At 43.6% G+C, this 25,575-nt stretch overlaps 1 protein-coding gene across 1 annotated transcript in view; it reads right to left on the reverse strand.

Annotated features, from left to right (window-relative positions):
- LOC110490803 (serine/threonine-protein kinase WNK1) overlaps window positions 1–25,575 on the reverse strand; it is a 174,097-nt gene that overhangs the window by 13,772 nt on the left and 134,750 nt on the right. The window contains exons 12-25 of the mRNA XM_090228663.1: window positions 22,302–22,433; window positions 17,428–17,787; window positions 16,892–16,971; window positions 16,557–16,704; window positions 14,798–14,914; window positions 14,208–14,318; window positions 13,979–14,045; window positions 13,642–13,740; window positions 11,150–12,384; window positions 5,865–5,954; window positions 3,622–3,708; window positions 3,296–3,332; window positions 3,091–3,161; window positions 2,369–2,874 (exon numbers count right to left, since the gene is read on the reverse strand). Of these exons, the coding sequence (XP_090084789.1) occupies window positions 2,369–2,874; window positions 3,091–3,161; window positions 3,296–3,332; window positions 3,622–3,708; window positions 5,865–5,954; window positions 11,150–12,384; window positions 13,642–13,740; window positions 13,979–14,045; window positions 14,208–14,318; window positions 14,798–14,914; window positions 16,557–16,704; window positions 16,892–16,971; window positions 17,428–17,787; window positions 22,302–22,433 (3,140 nt within the window). The remainder of the gene's footprint in view (window positions 1–2,368; window positions 2,875–3,090; window positions 3,162–3,295; window positions 3,333–3,621; window positions 3,709–5,864; window positions 5,955–11,149; window positions 12,385–13,641; window positions 13,741–13,978; window positions 14,046–14,207; window positions 14,319–14,797; window positions 14,915–16,556; window positions 16,705–16,891; window positions 16,972–17,427; window positions 17,788–22,301; window positions 22,434–25,575) is intronic.

The following is a 25,575-nucleotide window of genomic DNA, read 5'->3' on the forward strand; positions in this document are numbered from 1 at the left end:
AGCAGAAGAGAGAGAAACAGGGTAAACCCACTAAAGCAGAAGAGAGGAGAGAGAAACAGGGTAAACCCACTAAAGCAGAAGAGAGGAGAGAGAAACAGGGTAAACCCACTAAAGCAGAAGAGAGGAGAGAGAAACAGGGTAAACCCACTAAAGCAGAAGAGAGAGAAACAGGGTAAACCCACTAAGTTAGAGGAGAGAGAAACAGGGTAAACCTACTAAAGCAGAAGAGAGAGAAACAGGGTAAACCCACTAAGTTAGAGGAGAGAGAAACAGGGTAAACCTACTAAAGCAGAAGAGAGGAGAGAGAAACAGGGTAAACCCACTAAAGCAGAAGAGAGGAGAGAGAAACAGGGTAAACCCACTAAAGCAGAAGAGAGGAGAGAGAAACAGGGTAAACCCACTAAAGCAGAAGAGAGGAGAGAGAAACAGGGTAAACCTACTAAAGCAGAAGAGAGGAGAGAGAAACAGGGTAAACCCACTAAGTTAGAGGAGAGAGAAACAGGGTAAACCTACTAAAGCAGAAGAGAGGAGAGAGAAACAGGGTAAACCCACTAAGTTAGAGGAGAGAGAAACAGGGTAAACCTACTAAAGCAGAAGAGAGAGAAACAGGGTAAACCCACTAAAGCAGAAGAGAAGAGAGAGAAACAGGGTAAACCTACTAAAGCAGAAGAGAGGAGAGAGAAACAGGGTAAACCCACTAAAGCAGAAGAGAGAAACAGGGTAAACCTACTAAAGCAGAAGAGAGAGAAACAGGGTAAACCCACTAAAGCAGAAGAGAGGAGAGAGAAACAGGGTAAACCTACTAAAGCAGAAGAGAGGAGAGAGAAACAGGGTAAACCTACTAAAGCAGAAGAGAGGAGAGAGAAACAGGGTAAACCTACTAAAGCAGAAGAGAGGAGAGAGAAACAGGGTAAACCCACTAAAGCAGAAGAGAGGAGAGAGAAACAGGGTAAACCCACTAAAGCAGAAGAGAGAGAAACAGGGTAAACCCACTAAGTTAGAGGAGAGAGAAACAGGGTAAACCTACTAAAGCAGAAGAGAGGAGAGAGAAACAGGGTAAACCCACTAAAGCAGAAGAGAGGAGAGAGAAACAGGGTAAACCTACAAAAGCAGAAGAGAGGAGAGAGAAACAGGGTAAACCCACTAAAGCAGAAGAGAGAGAAACAGGGTAAACCCACTAAGTTAGAGGAGAGAGAAACAGGGTAAACCCACTAAAGCAGAAGAGAGGAGAGAGAAACAGGGTAAACCCACTAAGTTAGAGGAGAGAGAAACAGGGTAAACCTACTAAAGCAGGAGAGAGAAACAGGGTAAACCCACTAAGTTAGAGGAGAGAGAAACAGGGTAAACCCACTAAAGCAGAAGAGAGAGAAACAGGGTAAACCCACTAAGTTAGAGGAGAGAGAAACAGGGTAAACCCACTAAAGCAGAAGAGAGGAGAGAGAAACAGGGTAAACCCACTAAGTTAGAGGAGAGAGAAACAGGGTAAACCCACTAAGTTAGAGGAGAGAGAAACAGGGTAAACCCACTAAAGCATAAGAGAGGAGAGAGAAACAGGGTAAACCTACTAAAGCAGAAGAGAGGAGAGAGAAACAGGGTAAACCCACTAAGTTAGAGGAGAGAGAAACAGGGTAAACCTACTAAAGCAGAAGAGAGGAGAGAGAAACAGGGTAAACCCACTAAGTTAGAGGAGAGAGAAACAGGGTAAACCTACTAAAGCAGAAGAGAGGAGAGAGAAACAGGGTAAACCCACTAAAGCAGAAGAGAGGAGAGAGAAACAGGGTAAACCCACTAAGTTAGAGGAGAGAGAAACAGGGTAAACCTACTAAAGCAGTAGACAGGAGAGAGAAACAGGGTAAACCCACTAAGTTAGAGGAGAGAGAAACAGGGTAAACCTACTAAAGCAGAAGAGAGGAGAGAGAAACAGGGTAAACCCACTAAGTTAGAGGAGAGAGAAACAGGGTAAACCTACTAAAGCAGAAGAGAGAGAAACAGGGTAAACCCACTAAGTTAGAGGAGAGAGAAACAGGGTAAACCCACTAAGTTAGAGGAGAGAGAAACAGGGTAAACCTACTAAAGCAGAAGAGAGAGAAACAGGGTAAACCCACTAAGTTAGAGGAGAGAGAAACAGGGTAAACCTACTAAAGCAGAAGAGAGGAGAGAGAAACAGGGTAAACCTACTAAAGCAGAAGAGAGAGAAACAGGGTAAACCTACTAAAGCAGAAGAGAGGAGAGAGAAACAGGGTAAACCCACTAAAGCAGAAGAGAGGAGAGAGAAACAGGGTAAACCCACTAAAGCAGAAGAGAGGAGACAGAAACAGGGTAAACCTACTAAAGCAGAAGAGAGGAGAGAGAAACAGGGTAAACCTACTTTTCCCGTAACCGGTTGACCTCCCTCTTCAAGTCCTCGTCCTCAAATTCAGAGTCGTTATCAGAGCTCATGTAGGAGTTGTTGAGGCTGGGCAGGGAGCTCTGTTTGTCCTCTGGGCTGAGGAGCATGGTGGCCGAGCCAGGATCAATACTAGGCCCGTTAGCCTGGGAAGCGGGTGTTTGCTCCAACCCAGCCTCGGCTGCCTCATCCTGGGCTCGGCTCACTGAGAAGCGGCCCACCCTGGCATCCGGTGCGTTGGTGGTGACCTGGAAGCGGCCAATGGTGGTGGGCTGAGGGGAGGCGGTCCGGTGGGGGAGGGAGGGCAGGCCGTCCACAACATCTCCCCCGCCAGTCTTACCTCCATGGAGAGGGGAGGAGACATTGTGCAGTGTGTTCTCCGGGCTGGAGGAAGAGGAGGAGGAAGAGGAGGAAGAGGAGGTGGAGGAGGATTTTGTGGGGCTCCCTCCCTCGATTTTGTGGGGACGCTGGTCTGCAGCCACAGAGACCTGGGGAGGGGGACAGGTGATGGAGAGAGATTATGAAAAGACAGAATTTAAAGGCCCAGATCAGCCATAAGGACCATCACTACAATCATAGAAAACTATTCTGAAGAGAGATGGATGAAGAACATAGAGACTGCAGACTCTGACCACCAGACAGACAGCGCTGGAATATCCCAATAAGGTAAATAGAGCTGGAAAGGTACAGCTACAATTCCATACCTGGAATCGTCCCATTTGGAATCCTCCAGCAATAGGCGACATGATTGGTTCCCCTTCCAGAGAGAAAGGCACTGAAACGACCAATGAGACATCGTCACGTTACAATGCAACAGTCGGCAAAACATCCCAAAAGAAAAGGACAACACACTAACAGGTAGCACGACCATTTCAAAATGGGAGTAAGGATAGATGTTGAAGTACACACCTGGCTGGCCACCTGCAGGCATCCCAGTGAGGGAGGACTATGGTACAGGGGGGAGAACACAGTGTGACTGTCCTGTCTAGAGTCACACCAACAAACATTCCACATACCACCACATGAGCTGTACAGGAGCATGACAGTGATGGCAGTATTAGACAGAGCAGAATAATAACGGCTACAAAACTACAAAAGACAGATTAGAAGAAATAGTATTCATTTACTTTTTCAAGGTCAAAAACATACAACTAAATCTGACATTTCGACAACTAATAAATACATTGTCATTCGTCCAGGCCTGAAGGGGGCACGTGTGTGTGTGGTTATGGTACCTGTGTGGTGACACAGCTGACAGAGACCGTCTCTGGGCTCAGGGCCCTCCTCAGCTGGGCATCCAGGTCTTCCAGAGGCTGCTGGGACTAGTGGGTAACAACAAGCCGTTATAGACAATAGTCAAACAGACGGCAACACATCCTCACACGATATCTCAGAACACATCAAACTAATTGGTCTCTAGACATGAATTACTGTTGAATTTCATCTAGCAAAAATGTTATGAATCACAGCAAACGTTTAGCTTTCATTTTTCCATAAAATATTTGAAAAGACTGAAAGATTTAGGTAAAATCCTAGATTGGGTTTAATTTAGTCAAAGACTGTCTTCAAGCCAAGGTATCCAGGTGACGTTCAAAATCAATATATTAAAAGGACATCTCCCCCTTTCTCAACTTCATATTCCTCATCTCCAGCACCACCCCAAAATTGCACATTTCTGTAGTCAGAAAGATAGTTTCCAATTAGTACACAATTAATTGGAAATGGGCAATACTTCCTCATAATTGGTTAAAATCACGATGCACACCGATGATGTCACTGGAAACATTTCACTTCCTCCATCTTTTTTTTTACTACAAAAAAATAATAAACGTGACATTTTCACATATGTTGATGTTGGGGCGGTGCTGGAGATGAATATGAAGTTGAGAAAGGGGAGGTGCTGGAGATGATGAATATGAAGTTGAGAAAGGGGAGGTGCTGGAGATGATGAATATGAAGTTGAGAAAGGGGAGGTGCTGGAGATGATGAATATGAAGCTGAGAAAGGGGAGGTGCTGGAGATGATGAATATGAAGCTGAGAAAGGGGAGGTGCTGGAGATGAATATGAATATGAAGTTGAGAAAGGGGAGGTGCTGGAGATGATGAATATGAAGTTGAGAAAGGGGAGGTGCTGGAGATGATGAATATGAAGTTGAGAAAGGGGAGGTGCTGGAGATGATGAATATGAAGCTGAGAAAGGGGAGGTGCTGGAGAGGATGAATATGAAGCTGAAAACGTTACAAATATCCCTTTAAAGAATTTCACATCAGAACCATTAGAGCCACAGGAGGCAGACTGCAGTCGCTTTCTCAAGATCAAATCACCTCAGACCGGAGCAGAGCTTTGAACGGAAAATTACACAGAATTCTTACAGATGAAAGAAAAATAATGAACCCCTTTTCCTTACAAAGAACAGTGCTCTGGTTTGCTTGGTTTGTTCTATTTTTAGATTTGAAAGTTCACGCTGTGGACAACACTGTCTGTCTGAGTATAAACCAAACTGTAATCTCCACTAGCCTGGGGGAGCCTGTCTTCTCGTCTTTCCTAGTTATTCCCTAGTTGATTTAGTTTAAGAAAGAATGCGCTGTGGGAGAGAAAAACTCTGTCTGGATGTAATATTTTGCTTGTGGCGAGTCTTCTCTTTCTTCGTGGAAGAAAACTATTAAAATATTGTGCTGACAAAAACCACAATGACAAATGAAGATGAGTGATGTTGATCTCCCCAGCCTCCCTAACGGTCTGTCTGGAGAAAGACTGAGGGAGGAGAGAGAGGAAGGAGAAGGACAGAAAGAGGGAGAGAGAGGAGAGGGTGGGATAGAGGGAGAGACAGGGAGAGTGGGAGAGGCAAGAGAGTGGGATAGAGGTGCAGGAGAAAGAGGGAGACAAGAGACAGACTTCGACAGAGCGAGAGAGAGAGAGAGAGAATCAGATAATGAGGAACAGACGTGGTTAATGAGAGTCACAGGTCATCATGCTGCTCCGCCAACACAGAGAGAACCAGAGACAGAGATGTCTTCTTCAGACACTGAACAGATTGAGCCTGATCTGATCTTCATGCGTCACTAGTTTTTACACAGGAGACAAATGATGGGAGGGGGAGATGGACGGATGAAAGAGAGAGGGGGGGGGGGGGGGGGTACAGATAGAAGGATGATGGAGGGATCTTAACATCACTTAAGAGAGAAAGAGAGAGAGGGGGGGTACAGATAGAGGGATCTTAACATCACTTAGGAGAGAAAGAGAGAGAGGGGGGGTACAGATAGAGGGATCTTAACATCACTTAGGAGAGAGAGAGAGAGAGGGGGTGCAGATAGAGGGATCTTAACATCACTTAGGAGAGAAAGAGAGAGAGGGGGTGCAGATAGAGGGATGATGGAGGGATCTTAACATCACTTAGGAGAGAAAGAGAGAGAGAGGGATGCAGAACGAGGGATGATGGAGGATCAAAATGGCAGTCAGGAGAAAGAGGGAAAGGCACCTGAGTTAGACAGGGTCCTGGGAAGGGTGCCATGTGGTCTGAGGGAGGAGGGGGGCCAGCCTGAGCCTGATCTGAGCCCACAGGCAACACCTAATAAACAGAGGGATGAAGAGAGGGATGAAACGGAGAGATAGGAAAACATAATGCACTGCAGCCACATGCAGCTGGAAGGACAGGATTCTACCTGCAGCTCTCTGACACTGACTGGGACATTAGACAATAAACAAAGACTGTAGTGTTACTTAAGCAATAAGGCCCGAGGAGGTGTGGTATATGGCCAATATACCAAGCCTAAGGACTATTCTTAAGCACGATGCAACGTGGAGTGCCTGGATACAGCCGTTAGCCATGGCACCTTTGGGCTCCTGAGTGTTAACATCTCATCTAGAAGCTGTTAACCATTAACACATCTCATCTAGAAGCTGTTAACCATTAACATATCTCATCTAGAAGCTGTTAACCATTAACATATCTCATCTAGAAGCTGTTAACCATTAACATATCTCATCTAGAAGCTGTTAACCATTAACACATCTCATCTAGAAGCTGTTAACCATTAACATATCTCATCTAGAAGCCATTAACCATTAACATATCTCATCTAGAAGCCGTTAAACATTAACATATCTCATCTAGAAGCCATTAACCATTAACACATCTCATCTAGAAGCCATTAACTATTAACACATCTCATCTAGAAGCTGTTAACCATTAACACATCTCATCTAGAAGCCATTAACCATTAACACATCTCATCTAGAAGCCATTAACCATTAACACATCTCATCTAGAAGCCATTAACCATTAACACATCTCATCTAGAAGCTGTTAACCATTAACACATCTCATCTAGAAGCCATTAACCATTAACACATCTCATCTAGAAGCTGTTAACCATTAACATATCTCATCTAGAAGCCGTTAAACATTAACATATCTCATCTAGAAGCCATTAACCATTAACACATCTCATCTAGAAGCCATTAACTATTAACATATCTCATCTAGAAGCCGTTAACCATTAACATATCTCATCTAGAAGCCATTAACTATTAACATATCTCATCTAGAAGCTGTTAACCATTAACACATCTCATCTAGAAGCCATTAACTATTAACACATCTCATCTAGAAGCTGTTAACCATTAACATATCTCATCTAGAAGCCATTAACCATTAACATATCTCATCTAGAAGCTGTTAACCATTAACATATCTCATCTAGAAGCTGTTAACCATTAACATATCTCATCTAGAAGCTGTTAACCATTAACATATCTCATCTAGAAGCTGTTAACCATTAACATATCTCATCTAGAAGCCGTTAACCATTAACATATCTCATCTAGAAGCCATTAACCATTAACATATCTCATCTAGAAGCCATTAACCATTAACATATCTCATCTAGAAGCCATTAACTATTAACATATCTCATCTAGAAGCCATTAACCATTAACATATCTCATCTAGAAGCCATTAACTATTAACATATCTCATCTAGAAGCCATTAACTATTAACATATCTCATCTAGAAGCCATTAACCATTAACATATCTCATCTAGAAGCCATTAACCATTAACATATCTCATCTAGAAGCCATTAACCATTAACATATCTCATCTAGAAGCCATTAACCATTAACATATCTCATCTAGAAGCCGTTAACCATTAACATATCTCATCTAGAAGCCATTAACTATTAACATATCTCATCTAGAAGCCATTAACTATTAACATATCTCATCTAGAAGCCGTTAACCATTAACATATCTCATCTAGAAGCCATTAACCATTAACACATCTCATCTAGAAGCCATTAACCATTAACATATCTCATCTAGAAGCTGTTAACCATTAACATATCTCCTCTAGAAGCTGTTAACCATTAACACATCTCATCTAGAAGCCGTTAACCCTTAACATATCTCATCTAGAAGCCATTAACCATTAACATATCTCATCTAGAAGCCATTAACCATTAACATATCTCATCTAGAAGCTGTTAACTATTAACATATCTCATCTAGAAGCCATTAACTATTAACACATCTCATCTAGAAGCTGTTAACCATTAACATATCTCATCTAGAAGCCATTAACTATTAACATATCTCATCTAGAAGCTGTTAACTATTAACATATCTCATCTAGAAGCCATTAACTATTAACATATCTCATCTAGAAGCTGTTAACCATTAACATATCTCATCTAGAAGCCATTAACTATTAACATATCTCATCTAGAAGCTGTTAACTATTAACATATCTCATCTAGAAGCCATTAACTATTAACACATCTCATCTAGAAGCTGTTAACCATTAACATATCTCATCTAGAAGCCATTAACTATTAACATATCTCATCTAGAAGCCATTAACTATTAACATATCTCATCTAGAAGCTGTTAACCATTAACATATCTCATCTAGAAGCCATTAACTATTAACATATCTCATCTAGAAGCTGTTAACTATTAACATATCTCATCTAGAAGCTGTTAACCATTAACATATCTCATCTAGAAGCCGTTAACCCTTAACACATCTCATCTCGAAGCTGTTAACCATTAACACATCTCATCTAGAAGCTGTTAACTATTAACATATCTCATCTAGAAGCCATTAACTATTAACATATCTCATCTAGAAGCCGTTAACCCTTAACATATCTCATCTAGAAGCCATTAACTATTAACATATCTCATCTAGAAGCTGTTAACCATTAACATATCTCATCTAGAAGCCATTAACTATTAACATATCTCATCTAGAAGCCATTAACTATTAACATATCTCATCTAGAAGCCATTAACTATTAACATATCTCATCTAGAAGCCATTAACTATTAACATATCTCATCTAGAAGCCATTAACCATTAACATATCTCATCTAGAAGCTGTTAACTATTAACATATCTCATCTAGAAGCTGTTAACCATTAACATATCTCATCTAGAAGCCATTAACTATTAACATATCTCATCTAGAAGCCGTTAACCCTTAACATATCTCATCTAGAAGCTGTTAACCATTAACATATCTCATCTAGAAGCCATTAACTATTAACATATCTCATCTAGAAGCCGTTAACCCTTAACATATCTCATCTAGAAGCTGTTAACCATTAACATATCTCATCTAGAAGCCATTAACCATTAACACATCTCATCTCGAAGCTGTTAACCATTAACATATCTCATCTAGAAGCCGTTAACCCTTAACATATCTCATCTAGAAGCCATTAACTATTAACATATCTCATCTAGAAGCTGTTAACCATTAACATATCTCATCTAGAAGCTGTTAACCATTAACACATCTCATCTAGAAGCCATTAACTATTAACACATCTCATCTAGAAGCTGTTAACCATTAACATATCTCATCTAGAAGCCATTAACCATTAACATATCTCATCTAGAAGCTGTTAACCATTAACATATCTCATCTAGAAGCTGTTAACCATTAACATATCTCATCTAGAAGCTGTTAACCATTAACATATCTCATCTAGAAGCTGTTAACCATTAACATATCTCATCTAGAAGCCATTAACTATTAACATATCTCATCTAGAAGCTGTTAACCATTAACATATCTCATCTAGAAGCTGTTAACCATTAACACATCTCATCTAGAAGCCATTAACTATTAACATATCTCATCTAGAAGCTGTTAACCATTAACATATCTCATCTAGAAGCCGTTAACCATTAACATATCTCATCTAGAAGCCATTAACCATTAACATATCTCATCTAGAAGCTGTTAACCATTAACATATCTCATCTAGAAGCCATTAACTATTAACATATCTCATCTAGAAGCCATTAACTATTAACATATCTCATCTAGAAGCCATTAACTATTAACATATCTCATCTAGAAGCTGTTAACCATTAACATATCTCATCTAGAAGCCATTAACTATTAACATATCTCATCTAGAAGCCATTAACCATTAACATATCTCATCTAGAAGCTGTTAACCATTAACATATCTCATCTAGAAGCCATTAACCATTAACATATCTCATCTAGAAGCTGTTAACCATTAACATATCTCATCTAGAAGCCATTAACTATTAACATATCTCATCTAGAAGCCGTTAACCATTAACATATCTCATCTAGAAGCCATTAACTATTAACATATCTCATCTAGAAGCTGTTAATATTAACATATCTCATCTAGAAGCCATTAACTATTAACATATCTCATCTAGAAGCCGTTAACCATTAACATATCTCATCTAGAAGCTGTTAACCATTAACATATCTCATCTAGAAGCCATTAACCATTAACATATCTCATCTAGAAGCCATTAACCATTAACATATCTCATCTAGAAGCCATTAACCATTAACACATCTCATCTAGAAGCCATTAACCATTAACATATCTCATCTAGAAGCCATTAACCATTAACATATCTCATCTAGAAGCTGTTAACCATTAACATATCTCATCTAGAAGCCGTTAACCATTAACATATCTCATCTAGAAGCCATTAACCATTAACATATCTCATCTAGAAGCCATTAACCATTAACATATCTCATCTAGAAGCCATTAACCATTAACATATCTCATCTAGAAGCCATTAACTATTAACATATCTCATCTAGAAGCCATTAACTATTAACATATCTCATCTAGAAGCCATTAACCATTAACATATCTCATCTAGAAGCCGTTAACCATTAACATATCTCATCTAGAAGCCATTAACTATTAACATATCTCATCTAGAAGCCATTAACTATTAACATATCTCATCTAGAAGCCGTTAACCCTTAACATATCTCATCTAGAAGCTGTGTTTGACAAAACCCTAGAAATGACACCATAACTACAGTGGAGGGTTTTAACAACTATATGGTGCGCTACCTGATATCTAGGGGGGGTGGACACAGTATAGAATAGAGTTGTTGCCATGCAACAGAAAGCAGAGCAAACGTTCATTCCAACAAAATGTTAGGAGACAAAAGCAGTTGATCAAGGAGGTTAACAAAAGGCTGTTAAAGGTGGAGTTGGCACAATCACATGTCAATCATTTGATTTGATTTATTTAACTAGGCAATAACTGTGTATGTCAACTATGTAATAATGATGTAGAATTCTCCAAAAGACTACAAATACAGAATTACACAAACTTACCTTACACAGAGGTGTCATAACAATCTGAAATGGTTTACAACATACTGTATGTGTTATAAACAGCGCTCTTCAAGCCACATCTACTAAGCTAGCCTCCACATCCTTGCTGACTGACTCACCGGTAACCTAGACAGAGGTGCTTTGGCCGGGGTAGTCTGGGTGTAGGTGGAAGGGGTCCCAGCCTGTCCCGGGGTGGTGAGGGGGGTCCCAGAGACATGCCCTGGTCCTGAGGAGGCCAGGGGGAGGCTGGAGGGGGGCAGGGGGGTGCCTGTGGAGCTGGGGGTGGATGAGTGGCCGGTTGGGGAAGAGGTTCCCGGGACACCAGTGCCTCCGGCTGGGTCGACAGAGCCATCGGCCTGGGTGGTTCCACCGCCGCCCAGGTCCATGAAGAGGGAGCGAAGCTTCTTATCCAGGGCGTGGATGTCATCGATGCCCAGGGCCACCTCACACTCCCCACACTGGGCGTGGGTCTGGTTGGGCATTGTAGCAGGCTGGGGCTGGGTGTGCACCAGGGTGGGCTGGACCACGGGGATGGTGGTGGAGGTGATGGGCTGTAAGGTAGGGACCGTGGCCCCTGGGGCTATAGAGGCTATAGGCGAGGAGGAAGAAGGGAGCTCTGCACTGGGGTTAGCAATGGATGGGGCTATCAGGGGGCCTTGGATAGCCGTGGTGGGGACTACGGTAGCGGTGGAAGGGACAGGGAGCTGCTCTGAGCTTCCTCCACTATCACTGCTACAGCTGCTGACCAGGGGGGCCGTGGCGGAATGACAAAGGACTGTAGTGGGTATGGAGGTGGTGGGACCACCAGGGATGGAGCCAGAGGTCTGGGGGAAGGAGGCTGAGGTGGACAGGGTAGTTGTGTTGGGGAGGACAGCAGGGACTGGGGGGGACACAGAGGTGGCTGTAACACTAGGTACGGAGGAGACCACGGGTTGGGTCACCGGCAGGGTGAGAGGGGCCTGGGAAAGGAGAGGCTGGGTATCAACAGACTGGAGCTGGGTGGGGATGGGGATGGTGGCCTGATGGATGGGCGCAGGTGGAGAGATGGAGGTAGAGGCTGGAGGGGAGATGGAGACTGGGGGGGGAGGGGAGGTCACAGAGGCCTCAGATGGAACCTGAGCATGGGGGAGAGGAGCAGAGGCTATAGGAGCAGTGGAGAAGACTGGGATGGTGGTGGTGGTGGCTGCAGCAGGGACCAGGACAGGCAGGGAGGCTATGTGGACGGAGGGAGGAGCGGTGCTGGGCCCTGGGTCGTACTGGCCCTGGTTCTGTCTCATCTCTGAGAAGGCCTGCTGCAGGCTGACCGCTGAGGCCGACTGGGACAGACCCTGACCTGCAGCTACAGCACGGGCGGCTGTGGAGAGAGACAATGAGGGAGAGATGGGCAGGGAAACAGAGAGAGTGATAGAAAGAGATGTGTCAACACCAAACCCCGTCACTAAGTAAAACAGTGATGTTAGCCATCACCTTAAAATCAGGTCATACACCACAGATAGGACACTAACTAAACTACGGTTACATAGCAACTAGACATTCATAAACATGTGATGTTAGCCATCACCTTAAAATCAGGTCATACACCACAGATAGGACACTAACTAAACTACGGTTACATAGCAACTAGACATTCATAAACATGTGATGTTAGCCATCACCTTAAAATCAGGTCATACACCACAGATAGGACACTAACTAAACTACGGTTACATAGCAACTAGACATTCATAAACATGTGATGTTAGCCATCACCTTAAAATCAGGTCATACACCACAGATAGGACACTAACTAAACTACGGTTACATAGCAACTAGACATTCATAAACATGTGATGTTAGCCATCACCTTAAAATCAGGTCATACACCACAGATAGGACACTAACTAAACTACTGTTACATAGCAACTAGACATTCATAAACATGTGATGTTAGCCATCACCTTAAAATCAGGTCATACACCACAGATAGGACACTAACTAAACTACTGTTACATAGCAACTAGACATTCATAAACATGTGATGTTAGCCATCACCTTAAAATCAGGTCATACACCACAGATAGGACACTAACTAAACTACGGTTACATAGCAACTAGACATTCATAAACATGTGATGTTAGCCATCACCTTAAAATCAGGTCATACACCACAGATAGGACACTAACTAAACTACGGTTACATAGCAACTAGACATTCATAAACATGTGATGTTAGCCATCACCTTAAAATCAGGTCATACACCACAGATAGGACACTAACTAAACTACGGTTACATAGCAACTAGACATTCATAAACATGTGATGTTAGCCATCACCTTAAAATCAGGTCATACACCACAGATAGGACACTAACTAAACTACGGTTACATAGCAACTAGACATTCATAAACATGTGATGTTTTTATTATTAACTTTACAATACAACAACATTCAGTCAGTCACAAGATCAGATGATCCCGGTTTTCAGAAACATCTAAAATGTTATTACATTTGGATGCTGAACGCATTATCTTGTTGACTAATAAGATAACTTATTGGTAGGCTGTCACTGTGCGTGTGTGTGCATTCATGTGTGTGTGTGTGTGTGTGCGTGTGCGTGCGTGCTAAACTCACCGTGAAAGGACTGTGAATCAGCAAAGAACTGGTCCCTGAGTCTGGACTCAGGCACGGGGCTGACTATAAACCTCCTGCCTGCAGAGTGGACCACCTGGGCTGCACAGGAAGGGATACGTGGAGATAGATAGAAATGGTAGGGTCACACATAGGGTTAATGCAAAATGGGTGTCTCTATTGAATTCAATACATTTACTTTTCTCAGCGAGGGAAAGTTCTATAATTCATGGTACAACACATTGGACTACAGATGGAAAATTCTCATGCAAAACATGTCTGTCATTTTGTTGTTGTAGGGTACCAATTCCCTGTGTGGACATTGTGTTGGTTGTTTTACCTGGCAACGGTTCAGATATAGCAGGGATCTGTTGCTGCTGGAGGTCACTAACTATCTGGGAAACAATCTGTGGCACAAGATGCAGTCAGTCTGAGACAGTACAACAGCCGTTTACAACGATCCATGATGAAGTTACTTAAGCCAATGTACCTGGTATAGAAGGGTTAAGAATGATGCTCTTTCACAGCAACAACATGGAGGAAAAATGAATGGAGAGACGTCACTCTACCTGGGTGTTTCCATCTTTCTCCAGACCCTTCTCGTCAGCCATTTCGATGACCTCACGGACCTGCTCCATGAACGACTCCCTCTCGCTCTCCAGTATAAACAGACTGGTGACCTGTAGTCACACACCAGGAAAGAACAGCCCTCTCAATCACAGTCCTCATTCTTCTCAGAATCTGATGGTTGGATTGATTCATCATTTCAGAACGGATTAATCAAAGTCAAAACACCCAGAAAGTCTGGTGAAATAAAGCCTTTCATTATTACCAGATAAACTCTCTGGACATGCCTGAGACAAATACCATCAGGGAACATCACAACACAGTTGGGATTCTGGGCTACTGCAATCAGAGAGGGGAGACGGCTCAATAATGAGAGAGAGATAGAGGGGGAGGGAGGGAGAGAGAGACAGTGAGAGAGTGAGAGAGAGAGCGAGCGAGAGACAGCGAGAAAGAGAGAGAGAGAGAGACAGAGAGAGACACAGAGAGAGAGAGAGACAGCGAGAGAGACAGGAGGGGGAGAGAGACAGGAGGGGGAGAGCGACAGCGAGAGAAAAGAGGGAGGGAGTGTGCTCGTAATCTTCTCTGTAGTTACCATAATCTGTGCTATTTCCTCTGGGTTATCTCCGTCCAGATCAAACTTAAAAGTCACCATCTTTCTGTTGTGCGTTTCCAACTGGCACTCAGCTACCCTGTCGCCCATGTTGGATATCTGGAATAAACAAAGGAACAGAAGCCAGAATAAGATGTGGATGAAATGAAAAGATGAAAGAGAGCAGCTCTTCAGATTTATCGACAGAAATCACACGGCCTGTTTGAATGGCTCTGTGCCGTTCTGTCTAATCAGTAGGGCCTAAACAATGCTGTGCCAGGGAATTCAAAGAGGCAGGCATCAGTACAGGGAGATACACACCAGAGACAGACATTAATCAGATGCTGTATGCTCCAATTAGAGAACACTTTCCAAGAAAATACAGCTTATTGAACTGAATGAAAAACAATCTCAGCTGGTGGGAGACAAGAGCACCGAGCACAATGCAACGGCTTGGACAATTAAAAGGTTATGTCAATCAAAGTTTATCATAAGTAGGCCTATAATTTATAAACAAAAACAACAGGCTTATCACAGGTGCTAAACACACTAATGAAAAATAATGTTTTGTGTAGTATATATCAGTCATTTCCCCTGGGCTGACTCTTACATTTAGTATATATCAGTCATTTCCCCTGGGCTGACTCTTACATTTAGTATATATCAGTCATTTCCCCTGGGCTGACTCTTACACTTAGTATATATCAGTCATTTCCCCTGGGCTGACTCTTACATTTAGTATATATCAGTCATTTCCCCTGGGCTGACTCTTCCATTTAGTATATATCAGTCATTTCCCCTGGGCTGACTCTTCCATTTAGTATATATCAGTCATTTCCCCTGGGCTGACTCTTACATTTAGTATATATCGGTCATTTCCCCTGGGCTGACTCTTCCATTTAGTATATATCAGTCATTTCCCCTGGGCTGACTCTTACATTTAGTATATATCAGTCATTTCCCCTGGGCTGACTCTTACATTTAGTATATATCAGTCATTTCCCCTGGGCTGACTCTTCCATTTAGTATATATCAGTCATTTCCCCTGGGCTGACTCTTACATTTAGTATATATCGGTCATTTCCCCTGGGTTGACTCTTACATTTAGTATATATCTGTCATTTCCCCTGGGCTGACTCTTACATTTAGTATATATCAGTCATTTCCCCTGGGCTGACTCTTACATTTAGTATATATCAGTCATTTCCCCTGGGCTGACTCTTACATTTAGTATATATCAGTCATTTCCCCTAGGCTGACTCTTACATTTAGTATATATCAGTCATTTCCCCTGGGCTGACTCTTACATTTAGTATATATCAGTCATTTCCCCTGGGCTGACTCTTACATTTAGTATATATCAGTCATTTCCCCTGGGCTGACTCTTCCATTTAGTATATATCAGTCATTTCCCCTGGGCTGACTCTTACATTTAGTATATATCGGTCATTTCCCCTGGGCTGACTCTTACATTTAGTATATATCGGTCATTTCCCCTGGGCTGACTCTTACATTTAGTATATATCAGTCATTTCCCCTGGGCTGACTCTTACATTTAGTATATATCAGTCATTTCCCCTGGGCTGACTCTTACATTTAGTATATATCAGTCATTTCCCCTGGGCTGACTCTTCCATTTAGTATATATCAGTCATTTCCCCTGGACTGACTCTTACATTTAGTATATATATATCAGTCATTTCCCCTGGGCTGACTCTTACATTTAGTATATATCGGTCATTTCCCCTGGACTGACTCTTACATTTAGTACATTCAACTTTGCTTTGCCAATCTTGTCGGTACGAGAGCGACTCCGTACAGAGCGTCGCTGGTGTCGCTTGATGGAGCGCCCCTCCTGTCTGCCTCCATCATTTCCATCGCTCAGGCCGGACGCCACGTCAGAGTGACCGCTGAGTCAGACACACAAACACCGTTAAAATTCATGATCTGAAGAATGAGAGCGAGGCACCAAGCCTCTAAGCTAATAAAAAACTAAATTAAACAATCATGACTGATTATAAAATTTGAGATATCTTTCCCATCTCTTATAAAATCTCAACGTGTATATCTTTACCATCAGTTAAACATGTATCTTACCTCTCCATGGACGAGGGCACTTGTGGTGGATGTAACTGTGACTGGTCCAATGACAAAGGCTGAGGAGCTGTCTGGGAGGGCTGGAACACACAGTACAGGAGAACAGAGGGTCAGAGAACTGTGGGAAACTTGTTTTACAGTCAAGAGAGTGCAAAGAAGTGTGGTCTTTTGGAGATGAAAAGCTTCAGAAGGTATTGAGGTTAAAAAGAGAGGCAGAATATGAGACTTAAAAGCATGTGAGAGTAGCAGTATAAAGAAATATGAGTAGGTTCTTAGTGTACTAATCCCACCGTAACCAAATGTTTGACAGCATCTATGTCCAGAATGTTCCATCCACATCTAGCTACTTGTGACCATAAAATATATGACTAGACACATCCACAACTTCACACAACCAACTCAGGACTCATTTAAATAACAAACATACAGTCAAGGAAACACGCAAACCAGCTATGGTCAAAGAACTACTCTCCATCATCCATACGACCAGGCGGGGGGGGGGACATGGCGAAGGGGGTTTGGCTGACCACAGGTACCTGGGGCTGGGCATCTCCTGGCGGCTCTGGGGAGGTGCTGGCTACGCTGATGACGGGCACCACAACGACCAGCGGCTGAGTAGGCATCATTTGGGGCGGCATAGGGGAGGCCGGTGGCACCGGCGATGGATGAGTCACCAGAGTGGGTGCAGATACAGAACCAGGTAGAGGATGAGCCCCAGGAGGCAGAGGTACGGCTGCAGCTGCTATAGGGCTCTGTGGGGACACCAGGGCTCCCCCAGGGGGTGACGCCGCCCCTTGGGCTGCAGCTGCAGTAACCGGGACCGAGGGCTGATTGAAGGCCATCTGTGCCACAGAGACAAGTCCCACTGAGGAGGGAGGTGGAGCCATACTGCAAGGCTGGGGGCGGGAGGAGGAGAGCAAGGGGCGGGTCAGGTCAGGTTAGGACTGGCTAGGGTAACGAAGGGTCATGGGAACTAGGTTGGAGTGGGCGGATTATGGATGATAGAAATAGTAAGTCCACTTCTATGGGATGGATATTATGTTGGTGGTTGACTAAAGGGTGACTGAAGGAACAAAACTCAAGGGGATAAGAGTGTGTATGGTGGGTGTGACAGAATTTAACACTGTGCATACAACCACTAAACAAACAAAGTCAACACACAAAGCCACGCACCACAACAACATGCGACCAAACACGATGTGTTTCACAAATGGCATGAAACCGGATGTCAAACCGAAGGTTCAACTGGTTCAACTGCACTGAGAGAACAAAGCAGTGCTAAGGTGTGGACAGGACTCCTCATGAGGCCCTCTCCACTCAGTGGTACAACACGCCTGCGGTGACATCATGCTGTTGGTCACTAACATGGACTCTAATGGAACAGCCATGATCGTCCATTAGACCTCAATTCACATTTATCGACAAACACAGAAGACACTGAAGGACAGATACTTTTCTACTGGGGCTCAAACAACAACAACACAAGCGATACTGAGTGAGGACAGCGGATACTAATGGAAATGGACACACGTACAGTCGCACACATAAACACGTTCTACCACCCTAGTGGGGACCAGCACTATAATAACAGCACAGTGAGTGGTACCTGGACCAGAGCTAGCTATAATAACAGCACAGTGAGTGGTACCTGGACCAGAGCTAGCTATAATAACAGCACAGTGAGTGGTACCTGGACCAGAGCTAGCTATAATAACAGCACAGCGAGTGGTACCTGGACCAGAGCTAGCTATAATAACAGCACAGTGAGTGGTACCTGGACCAGAGCTAGCTATAATAACAGCACAGTGAGTGGTACCTGGACCAGAGCTAGCTATAATAACAGCACAGCGAGTGGTACCTGGACCAGAGCTAGCTATAATAACAGCACAGTGAGTGGTACCTGGACCAGAGCTAGCTATAATAACAGCACAGTGAGTGGTACCTGGACCAGAGCTAGCTGGTGTGCCTGGTAGAGATAGTAGAGGTGTTCTAAGCTGGGCGAAGGGGACATAACAGAAGCGCCCAGCTCACTAGCACACAGCTGAAGACCACCAACCATGCATACAGACAGACAGACCAGGCAGACCAGACCAGACCAGGGCAGGCAGGCAGACCAGGCAGACCAGGCCAGGAGAGGCAGACCAGACCAGGGCAGGCAGGCAGGCAGACCAGACCATGGCAGGCAGACCAGGCCAGGGCAGGCAGACCAGGCCAGACAGACCAGACCAGACAGACCAGACCAGACAGACCAGATCAGACCAGACAGACCAGGCCAGGCAGACCAGACCAGGCCAGGGCAGGCAGACCAAGCAGCATGTCATAGAGGTGTAGTGAGTGAGTGGATGAAAGAGTGAGAAAGTCAATGGAATAAAAACAGAAAGAAAGGATGGAAAACTGAAGTAAGAAATGTGAATGTTAAAATGTGTTAACAAGAAACAGAACAGATTAAACTCTATAGAAAGAGAATATCAGTATTATTTAAAAGAGATGGTTGTGTAATACTTACCACGATGGACATGAGTTAGTCAACGACTCAGTAGTACTGAATCGGTTTCATAAGGGTTTGGTTTATTTTCACATTGGCTTTTGTGAGTGTTTGGTTTATTTTGGCAAAGCTGTTGGACTTTGAAGGCGATGGAAGTTCATGTTTGTACCCACAATGCAGTAAAACTTCACTATAACTAATACTTCTATTCATATGCCTATGACTGAGAAAAGTAAACGCCTAATCACGTAACCAATGGCCCTGACGGTTTTCCATCGATTGCTGAATAATTGATGGAGGTTTGGTTTTGTGTTACTGACTTGGTTCAGACCAACTCTGACAGGCCTTCAATGGACCCATCCATGGGTTTATGTAAACACACTGGCTCAGGGGGCTGTGCCAAACTCAGCAACAAAAGAAAAGTCCTCTCACTGTCAACTGCGTTTATTTTCACCAAACTTAACAGGTGTAAATATTTGTATGAACATAAGATTCAACAACTGAGACAGACTGAACAAGTTCCACAGACATGTGACTAACAGAAATTGAATAATGTGTCCCTGAACAAAGGGGGGTCAAAATGAAAAGTAATAGTCAGTATCTGGTGTGGCCACCAGCTGCATTAAGTACTGCAGTGCATCTCCTCATGGACTGCACCAGATTTGCCAGTTCTTGCTGTGAGATGTAACCCCACTCTTCCACCAAGGCACCTGCAAGTTCCTGGACATTTCTGGGGGGAATGGCCCTAGCCCTCACCCTCCGATCCAACAGGTCCCAGAGGTGCTCAATGGGATTGAGATCCGGGCTCTTCGCTGGCCATGGCAGAACACTTACATTCCTGTCTTGCAGGAAATCACGCACAGAGCGAGCAGTATGGCTGGTGGCATTGTCATGCTGGAGGGTCATGTCAGGATGAGCCTGCAGGAAGGACCCTCATGAGGGAGGGGGACCCTCCACCTCCAAATCGATCCCGCTCCAGAGAACAGGCCTTGGTGTAACGCTCATTCCTTCGTCGATAAACACAAATCCGACCATCACCCCTGGTGAGACAAAACCGCGACTCGTCAGTGAAGAGCACTTTTGCCAGTCCTGTCTGGTCCAGCGACAGTGGGTTTGTGCCCATAGGCGACGTTGTTGCCTTACAATAGGCCTACAAGCCCTCAGTCCAGCCTCTCTCAGCCTAATGCGGACAGTCTGAGCACTGATGGAGGGATTGTGCGTTCCTGGTGTAACTCGGGCAGTTGTTGTTGCCATCCTGTACCTGTCCCGCAGGTGTGATGTTCGGATGTACAGATCCTGTGCAGGTGTTGTTACACGTGGTCTGCCACTGCGAGGACGATCAGCTGTCCGTCCTGTCTCCCTGTAGCGCTGTCTTAGGCGTCTCAAAGTACGGACATGGCCACATCTGCAGTCCTCATGCCTCCTTGCAGCATGCCTAAGGTACATTCATGCAGATGAGCAGGGACCCTGGGCATCTTTCTTTTGGTGTTTTTCAGAGTCAGTAGAAAGGCATCTTTAGTGTTCTAAGTTTTCATAACTGTGACCTTAACTGCCTACCGTCTGTAGGCTTTTACCGTCTGTAGGCTTTCACCGTCTGTAGGCTTTCACCGTCTGTAGGCTTTCACCGTCTGTAGGCTTTCACCGTCTGTAGGTTCATTAACTGCCTACCGTCTGTAGGTTCATTAACTGCCTACCGTCTGTAGGTTCATTAACTGCCTACCGTCTGTAGGTCCATTAACTGCCTACCATCTGTAGGTTCATTAACTGCCTACCATCTGTAGGTTCATTAACTGCCTACCGTCTGTAGGTTCATTAACTGCCTATCGTCTGTAGGTTCATTAACTGCCTACCATCTGTAGGTTCATTAACTGCCTACCGTCTGTAGGTTCATTAACTGCCTACCATCTGTAGGTTCATTAACTGCCTACCGTCTGTAGGTTCATTAACTGCCTACCGTCTGTAGGTTCATTAACTGCCTACCATCTGTAGGTTCATTAACTGCCTACCGTCTGTAGGTTCATTAACTGCCTACCATCTGTAGGTTCATTAACTGCCTACCATCTGTAGGTTCATTAACTGCCTACCATCTGTAGGTTCATTAACTGCCTATCGTCTGTAGGTTCATTAACTGCATACCGTCTGTAGGTTCATTAACTGCCTATCGTCTGTAGGTTCATTAACTGCCTACCGTCTGTAGGTTCATTAACTGCCTACCGTCTGTAGGTTCATTAACTGCCTACCGTCTGTAGGTCCATTAACTGCCTACCATCTGTAGGTTCATTAACTGCCTACCATCTGTAGGTTCATTAACTGCCTACCGTCTGTAGGTCCATTAACTGCCTACCGTCTGTAGGCTTTTACCGTCTGTAGGTTCATTAACTGCCTACCATCTGTAGGTTCATTAACTGCCTACCATCTGTAGGTTCATTAACTGCCTACCGTCTGTAGGTTCATTAACTGCCTACCGTCTGTAGGTTCATTAACTGCCTACCGTCTGTAGGTTCATTAACTGCCTACCGTCTGTAGGTTCATTAACTGCCTATCGTCTGTAGGTTCATTGAACAAGCATGGGAAACAGTGCCCTTTAAACCCATTACAATGAAGATCTGTGAAGTTATTTGGATTTTTACAAATTATCTTTGAAAGACAGGGTCCTGAAGGGTCCTGAAAAGGGGACGTTTCTTTTTTTGCTGAGTTTATATGTGGGCTTGTGTAAAATGTGTCTGTATGAATGCATACAGTATCTGACACGGAATGTAAATGCATGAGTCTGTTACCTGTTTGGTTTTGGGGATCCTCACTCTAACTTGATTAAGGTGTGTGTGTGTGTGTGTGTGTGTGTGTGTGTGTGTGTGTGCACAGAGTGTGGTTAAGTGCCAGTGTTTGCATGTGCACTCTGTGTGTATGTATGTGTTGGTCCCTTACCTGTGTGGGCTGTGGTCCAGGGGGTAGCTGGTTCTGAGAGGGGCTCTGCACCACGGTGCTGCCTGCCTGCTGCTGCTGGGGCTGAGAGACCATGGGCTGGGAGGTGGGGGGGAGAGAGGCCTGCAGGGGGGTCTGGAGGAGAGAGGGAGAGGTCAACTCATGACTAGACCTACACAGCAAAGTTAAAAAGGGACAGTTGACTGAGTATGTCGGATGTTTTTGACCTCAAAAGTCTGTTGAGATGAGTCTATGCCCGACACCAGCCTCAATCCCACGGATGGAAAAGATAAGCACAATCATTGACAACAAAAAAATATCTGCAAACTTTGAGTGAACTGTCTCTTTAAGACCACATGCGTACTTGGCACATATCAGTAGAGTTTCAAAGCAAAAAAACACCCCCATCATCTCACTGTAGTTAAACAGTTGACCCTATCAATCAAATGTAGTAATCCTAATTTGATGATACAATTTGCCTTGGGGGGGCAAACATTCCCATCGATTGCAAAAACATTTCTCTGGCGGTCGGCCAACTTACCTTGTGACTTGATGAAAGGCAATGACACACATACTGCACAGGCTTAACCTACAGCCCATCTTATCATATTCTATAGGCAAGGGTGAAGCCGGAACGGTCCAGTACAGAGTACCGGCAATAGAAAGCGGGGGTACGGCGTACCCGTTAAAACGTGAGTCTATCGCAATAGTTAAAAAAAAACATTGTGTAATAAGCCTACAGTTTTCTTGGAATCTATCCATCATGTCAGTCACATAAAAAATGAGCCAATAGACTCCAAAATTGCGGAGTGGTTCGAGGATAACACTGACATTTTAATAAGGTGAGTGGCCGTGGCCGAGACCATGACGCGGGTGGACAGCAGAGTAAGCATCAAATTCAGGTTACAAGACTTTTGTTGTCATTCATAACACTGTTCGGTGTCCGGTAAGTCTCTCTGATTTTATCAAACGGTGTGGATGCTGGAATTATCTCAGAATGGAGTAGCCTGAGAGTTAGAATAGCAACTAAAGTATGGGCACTAAATGTAGAACTAAGTGTTCCTCTGAGTAAAATGTCTGACCAAATGTTATTTTGGTTTCAGGAAGAGAAGTAATGCTGTTGAACAACAGTTCCCTGAGCATCCGTCCTCTTCCTGAAACACAATATGTGGTGAGCGTGGCTTTATTTAATATTCTGGATGAGCATCAAGTAATGATCGAGGAGAAGCTGCATGTATCTAATTACAGACACAAGTTGACTAACAAATAGCCTACCAAATGTCGGGAAATTATAAGATGAAATTATGTAAATAAGGTCTAACTAGGCCCATAGAGATGCTATATGTCCATCTGTGATTAGGGCCATAGAGATGCTATATGTCCATCTGTGATTAGGCCCATAGAGATGCTATATGTCCTTCTATGATTAGGCCCATAGAGATGATATATGTCCTATGATTAGTCCCATCGAGATGCTATATGTCCTTCTGTGATTAGGCCCATAGAGATGCTATATGTCCTTCTATGATTAGGCCCATAGAAATGCTATATGTCCTATGATTAGGCCCATAGAGATGCTATATGTCCTTCTGTGATTAGGCCCATAGAGATGCTATATGTCCTATGATTAGGCCCATAGAGATGCTATATGTCCTTCTGTGATTAGGCCCATAGAGATGCTATATGTCCTTCTATGATTAGGCCCATAGAAATGCTATATGTCCTATGATTAGGCCCATAGAGATGCTATATGTCCTTCTGTGATTAGGCCCATAGAGATGCTATATGTCCTTCCATGATTAGGCCCATAGAGATGCTATATGTCCTTCCATGATTAGGCCCATAGAGATGCTATATGTCCTTCTGTGATTAGGCCCATAGAGATGCTATATGTCCATCTGTGATTAGGCCCATAGAGATGCTATATGTCCATCTGTGATTAGGCCCATAGAGATGCTATATGTCCATCTATGATTAGGCCCATAGAGATGCTATATGTCCTTCTGTGATTAGGCCCATAGAGATGCTATATGTCCATCTGTGATTAGGCCCATAGAGATGCTATATGTCCATCTGTGATTAGGCCCATAGAGATGCTATATGTCCTTCTATGATTAGGCCCATAGAGATGCTATATGTCCTTCTGTGATTAGGCCCATAGAGATGCTATATGTCCTTCTATGATTAGGCCCATAGAGATGCTATATGTCCTATGATTAGGCCCATAGAGATGCTATATGTCCTTCTGTGATTAGGCCCATAGAGATGCTATATGTCCTTCTATGATTAGGCCCATAGAGATGCTATATGTCCTTCTATGATTAGGCCCATAGAGATGCTATATGTCCTATGATTAGGCCCATAGAGATGCTATATGTCCTATGATTAGGCCCATAGAGATGCTATATGTCCTTCTATGATTAGGCCTATAGAGATGCTATATGTCCTTCTATGATTAGGCCCATAGAGATGCTATATGTCCTATGATTAGGCCCATAGAGATGCTATATATGTCCTTCTATGATTAGGCCCATAGAGATGCTATAGGTCCTATGATTAGGCCTATAGAGATGCTATATGTCCTTCTATGATTAGGCCCATAGAGATGCTATATGTCCTATGATTAGGCCCATAGAGATGCTATATGTCCTATGATTAGGCCCATAGAGATGCTATATGTCCTATGATTAGGCCCATAGAGATGCTATATGTCCTTCTATGATTAGGCCCATCGAGATGCTACATGTCCATCTATGATTAGTCCCATCGAGATGCTATATGTCCTTCTATGATTAGGCCCATCGAAATGCTATATGTCCTTCTGTGATTAGGCCCATAGAAATGCTATATGTCCTTCTATGATTAGGCCCATAGAGATGCTATATGTCCTTCTATGATTAGGCCCATAGAGATGCTATATGTCCATCTGTGATTAGGCCCATAGAGATGCTATATGTCCTTCTGTGATTAGGCCCATAGAGATGCTATATGTCCTTCTATGATTAGGCCAATAGAGATGCTATATGTCCTTCTGTGATTAGGCCCATAGAGATGCTATATGTCCTTCTATGATTAGGCCCATAGAAATGCTATATGTCCTATGATTAGGCCCATAGAGATGCTATATGTCCTTCTGTGATTAGGCCCATAGAGATGCTATATGTCCTTCCATGATTAGGCCCATAGAGATGCTATATGTCCTTCTGTGATTAGGCCCATAGAGATGCTATATGTCCTTCTATGATTAGGCCCATCGAGATGCTATATGTCCTTCTGT

This window comes from Oncorhynchus mykiss, unplaced genomic scaffold, assembly GCF_057628025.1.
Source record: "Oncorhynchus mykiss isolate SJ-2025 unplaced genomic scaffold, ASM5762802v1 scaffold96, whole genome shotgun sequence".
Lineage (NCBI taxonomy): Eukaryota > Metazoa > Chordata > Actinopteri > Salmoniformes > Salmonidae > Oncorhynchus > Oncorhynchus mykiss.